The sequence below is a fragment of the Eimeria necatrix genome, genomic scaffold (assembly GCF_000499385.1).
Source record: "Eimeria necatrix Houghton genomic scaffold, Enh_scaff1085, whole genome shotgun sequence".
NCBI lineage: Eukaryota > Apicomplexa > Conoidasida > Eucoccidiorida > Eimeriidae > Eimeria > Eimeria necatrix.
Window position 1 is genome coordinate 1 of NW_013651877.1, and position 5,000 is coordinate 5,000.

Consider the following 5,000-nt stretch of genomic DNA (forward strand, 5'->3'; position numbering starts at 1 on the left):
CAGCAGCAGCAGCAGCAGCAGCAGCAGCAGCAGCAGCAGCAGCAGCAGCAGCAGCAGCAGGAAGAACCTGAAGAGTGCAGAAGAGTTTCCTTTCCAGAGGGAGAAGAAGCCTCCAGTTCGAACGAAGGTTTGGAGCTCGCGGGGAATTTGGCGGAGAGAAAAAGAGGAGGAGACGGAGGCGCTTTGGACCTGCAGCAATTTGCAAAATTCGAACTTTTGAATTTCCAAGTGCCTAAAAAGAAGATTTTGCAAAATTCAAAAAGGGGGTTTTAAATGGACTTTCAAATACTCCAAAAGGGCCTTTAAAACGCGCAAAAAGGCGCTTTTAAAGCCTCAAAAAGGAACTTTGGAATGTTCAAAAAGATGCAAAAAACGCGATGCAGCAGCAGAGGCGAAGGCCGCAGGGGCGCAAAAGGAATAAATAACGGAGAAATAAATTCGTTTTGAAGTTTAAATTTAAATTAAAAACAAATAAAAGAAGAAAATGGAGAAAAAATGAAGAAAAACGAGCGAAAATGAGTCAACGGAGGGCTGGTTTGGTCGCAAGCAGCGCAGCTTTCGGTTTTGCAGAAAACTTGAAAAAGGAGGAAACTGCGGATTAAAACTTGAATTTGGAGTTCAAATGAAAAGCAATTTGCAAAAAAAAGAATATTAATTGAACTGGAGGCGAAATAAGGCTCTGATCGGCCTCGAAGCAGCTGCGTTTCCGCAAAGTTGAAACTGGGAAAAGGCGAAAGAAAGCTGCTGCAGCTGCGCAGCACTTGCTGCCAAACTCCAACAAACCCACCTGCAACTTCATTTTAAGTCGGTCTAAAGGATAAACAACAGTTTTGGCAATTGTTCCGGCGATGGATCCGCGGAGGAGCTGGCAAGTTGTGCAAATGGAGGCGCTGAGGTGTCTAGACACCTCGGCGCCCCCAGCCGCAGCCGCCTGCGGAGATACGCGAAACTCCTCGGCAGTCATTTTAATTCTTTTCCAGTTTTCTCATCTTCGCCGAAAAAGCCGAACAAGCCTTCGCTGCGCGCCGCGGCAGGCCCGCATCGCCGCCAGGTCTTCCGCCGCCTTCCCACGGAGGCATTAATTTGCGGACCAAATTCGCTTTTTTCCAACTCTAAATGTCCCTTTTTCTTTTCTTTTTCTAAATTTTAGTCCGAGAGAAGACCAGCAAGCCCCGCCGCCGCAGATCGCGGCAGCCTCGGGGGCCCCCGCTCGGAAGCATTTCTTGCATGAACTCCTTCAGCGCGGCTCTTCCTGCTGCCAAAAGGACCATTTGAGTTGTTTTTTGCACAAAAGTAAGTGAAATTTGCACTATTAAGCATTTAAATTTGTTAAATTCGTCATTTTGTTGATTTATTTCTTCCGAACGGCGCCGCAGCCGCTCGCTGCTGCTGCAGCACGGCGCGACTTCGCCGCTCCGCCCCTCTGCATGCGCAACTTCTGGCCATTCTTTTCTTCTTTTTTTTCCTTTTTTGAAACTCTTTTGCAGTTTCAAATCCCCCAAAATGCTTTTCTGCTTCCGAAGCAGCTGAAGGCCCGCGCCCGGCGGCTCCGCCCGCTTGCTGCTGCCAGCAGCAGCGCCAGCGCACTGCAGCACGCGCCCCCGCGCCGCAGCAGCAGCAGCCGCAGCAGCAGCAGCCGCAGCAGCAGCAGCAGCAGCAGCCGCAGCAGCAGCAGCAGCAGCAGCAATGGGCGGCCACGGGGGCCTCAACATTCTGCCGCAGAAGCGGTGGAATGTCTACAGAGATGACAACAGGCTGCGGGTGCTGCGCGATGAAAGAGAACTGCAGCAGCAGCTGCAGCAGCAGCGGCAGCAGCAGCAGCGGCAGGTGCTGCTGGACGCAGTCACTTTGTTCAAGCGGCGTAAGCACGGTGTTGCTGCTGCTGCTGCTTCGCCTGCTGCTGCTGCTTCGCCTGCTGCTGCTGCTTCGCCTGCTGCTGCTGTTTCGTCAGCTGCTGCTGCGCCTGCTGCTGCTGCCGCGCCTGCTGCTGTTGCTGCTGCAAAGCCAGCAGCAGCAGCAACGGACGCTCCCGCTGGACCCGCTGCAGCACACAAGCAGCAGCAATGGAGCAGCAGCAGGTTCGCAGCGTCTTCTGGAGGCGCAGCAGCAGCAGCTGCTGCAGCAGCAGCAGCAGCAGCGCCTCCACTCCCTCCGCACTCCCCCGTCACGCAGCAGCAGCAGCAGAGACGCCAGCAGCAGCAGCAGCAGCAGCAGCAGCAGCAGCAGCAGCAAACTGGAGTGAAGGGCCCGACTCTTGCTGCTCCACTGTCTGTACACCGCGGGCGCCTCGACGGGCTCGGGCGCCGCGGCCCGAAAGACCACATAAATTTGTTTGCTGCTGCAGAAGCAGCAGCAGCAAAGCAGCAGCAGCAGCAGCAGCGGTACCTGCTGCAGGCGGGGTACAGCAGCAGCAGCAAAAGCGACTTCGCAGTCATTGCCAGCGAGCTCAAAGCCAACACTTGGTATGCAGCAGAAATGCCTTCAAACCTGCGGGCCAGGGCTGAGGAGGAAGCAAAAGCTGCTGCTGCTGCTGCTGCTGCTGCAGCACCTGCAGCAGCAGCAGCAGCAAACAAAAGCAAAGCGAAAAGGAACAAATTCAACGAAGACAAACTCAGGGAAAGTCCAGGCCGCCCAGCAGCAGCTGCTGCGGGGGGCCCGCAGCGCAGAGAAGACCCCGTAGCAGCAGCTGCTGCTGCAGCAAGAAACCGCATGCTGCTGGCTCTCCAGCAGCAGCAGCAGCAGCAGCAGCAGCAGCAGCAGCGGGGAAGGCACCCCCCAGGGGACTCTGCGGACTCTGCTTCGCCGCGACTTGCGGTGTCTGTACAGCACAGCGAGGAATGCGTGGCCGTGGACTCCGACAGCAGCAGCAGCAGCAGCAGCAGCAGCAGCAGCAGCAGCAGAAGCCACCGAAGCAGGAGCCGCAGCAGCAGCAGCGACGTGTGCATAATTGCAGAGCGCGGGGTGTCTACGGAGGCCGCTGGAGCGAGCAGCTTTAATTGCAGCAGCAGCAGCAGCAGCAGCAGCAGCAGCAGCAGCAGCAGCAGCAAAAGGCAGCATAAAAGCAGCAGCAAGGCAGCAGCAAATAAAAAGGATAAACGCAAACGATTGAAGGAAAAAGAACAGAAGATCTTCAAGAAGTTGAAGAGGAAGTGGCTGCTGCAGGCTCTGGAAATGCAGCCGCAAACACAAGCAGCAACGTAGCGCATGCAGCAGCAGCAGCAGCAGCAGCAGCAGCAGAAGCAGCAGCAGCAGAAGCAGCAGCAGCGTGCGCGTCTTTGGCGGCAAATAGGGCGCCTGTTTGTTGCGGCAGAAGCAACTTTTGCAGCTGTTGCGGAACTGTTGCTGCTGCTGCTGCAGTTGTTGTAGAACTGTTGCTGCTGCTGCTGCAGCTGTTGTAGAACTGTTGCTGCTGCTGCTGCAGCTGTTGTAGAACTGTTGCTGCTGCTGCTGCAGCTGTTGCTGCTGTGGCAGCTGTTGCAAACGCCCGCTGCCGCTGCAGCAGGCGCTGCAGCTGCTGCTGCAGTCTTGCCGCTGCTGCTGCTGCTGCAGCAGCAGCTGCAGCAGCAGCGTCTCTGGAGCTGTCTTTCAAGGACAATTGGAGACTCGAACTTAGTCAATTCATTTTAGTTGAGCAGCCAGGCAGGTGTCTGTACACCGCGGCACACAAGTGCTGGGCGGAGTGGCCCGCATTTGCAGTGTACGTACACCGCAGTTGGAGCCGCGCAAAGGAAAAAAGGGAAAAGTCCTTCAAAAACTGTTATTAATTATTATTATTATTTAAATTGTTTTAATTATTCAATTATTTAATTATTTTCAAGTCCAAGAGCCGCAAATTAGCGGACAACAGCTGCAGTGGCCTTCCGGGCTCTGCAGTTTCGAGGCCGGCCGGGAATTGGGGTGTACGTACACCTGGCGACGCCAAGCAGCGCGTCTGCGCTGCTCGCAGTTAATTACAAATCAATTTCAAATTGATTTCATTTCATTATTTTAATGAAATTAAATCAATTTGAAATTGATTTAATTTCATTAAATCAATTTCAAAACTTCTCGAGAACCTGCAGACTCCGACGTATATAAATAACCTCCCGGTGTACGTACACCCGGTGTACACCCGGTGTACGTACACCGGGTGTACGTACACCCCAGCAGCAGCTGCGTTGGAAGGATTTCTTTCTTTTGAATTCTTTTCTTTTAAATCCCAACTTAATCTCTAAAGTCCCATTTATTATTTAAAAAAAAATAAAGTGCAAACTCGGAAAAATAACTTTATTTCTTTTCACCTGCTGCCAGCCCCATTTGCAATTTCTGTGGCTTTCTGAATTGCTTCTCTGGGGCTCAAGTGCGGCTGCTGCTGCAGCAGAGCCTGCACCAGTTCCATGTCCGGCTTCCGCTGCTGCTGCTGCTGCTGCTGCCGCTGCTGCTGCTGCTGCTGCTGCTGCTGCTGCTCTTGCTGCAGCTCCGTTTCTGCTTCGAGGTCCAAAGACCTTCCCGCGGGCCCGGCACCTTCCCCGCGCTGCTGCTGCGCCTCTGTCTTTGAGGGGCGCAGTGCAGCAGCAGCAGCAGCAGCAGCTGCTGCTGCTGCTGCTGCAGACGAAAGGCCGGAGCCGCGCTGCTGCTGCTGCTGCTGCTGCAGCTGCTCCGTTGCTGCTATCAAAAGACTTTCAACGTAAGCCAAAAGCGCAGGGGAGTCCATTTCTTTGATTTCTTCTCTGTAAGAATCGAGCTGCTGCAGCAAGCGCCTGAGAGCGAGACTTGCTGCTCTTTGGTCCGCTGCTGCTGCGAGCTGCTGCTGCTGCTGCTGCTGCTGCTGCTGCTGCTGCTGCTCCAGCTGCTGCAGCTGCTCGTCCGCTGCTGCCAGCTGGCTGCTGAGCGCAGCGCGGCGGCGAGCAGCAGCTTCTTTTCTTTCCACTTCTCTTCTTTTGTGTCTTCTCGAAGAAATCCAATTTAATAATTCTTTTGCCAAAATGATGCATGCAGAAGCAAGAAAAAGGGCCAAGCCA

At 54.2% G+C, this 5,000-nt stretch overlaps 2 protein-coding genes across 2 annotated transcripts in view; one reads left to right on the plus strand and one right to left on the minus strand.

The window, feature by feature from the left end:
* Positions 1-1,686: 1,686 nt before the first annotated feature.
* ENH_00002710 (hypothetical protein, conserved) lies at positions 1,687-3,201 on the plus strand (the record flags this gene model as incomplete). The annotated part of the gene is made up of 1 exon (XM_013578258.1): positions 1,687-3,201. The coding sequence occupies one exon, from the start codon at positions 1,687-1,689 to the stop codon at positions 3,199-3,201; it is 1,515 nt and encodes a 504-aa protein (XP_013433712.1).
* A 1,075-nt stretch (positions 3,202-4,276) lies between these two features.
* Positions 4,277-5,000, minus strand: part of ENH_00002720 (hypothetical protein, conserved) — a gene marked incomplete at both ends in the record, with an annotated part of 1,089 nt that continues 365 nt past the window's right edge. Inside the window, one exon of the mRNA XM_013578259.1 lies at positions 4,277-5,000. This exon is cut by the window's right edge and continues 365 nt beyond it. Coding sequence (XP_013433713.1) covers positions 4,277-5,000 — 724 coding nt within the window.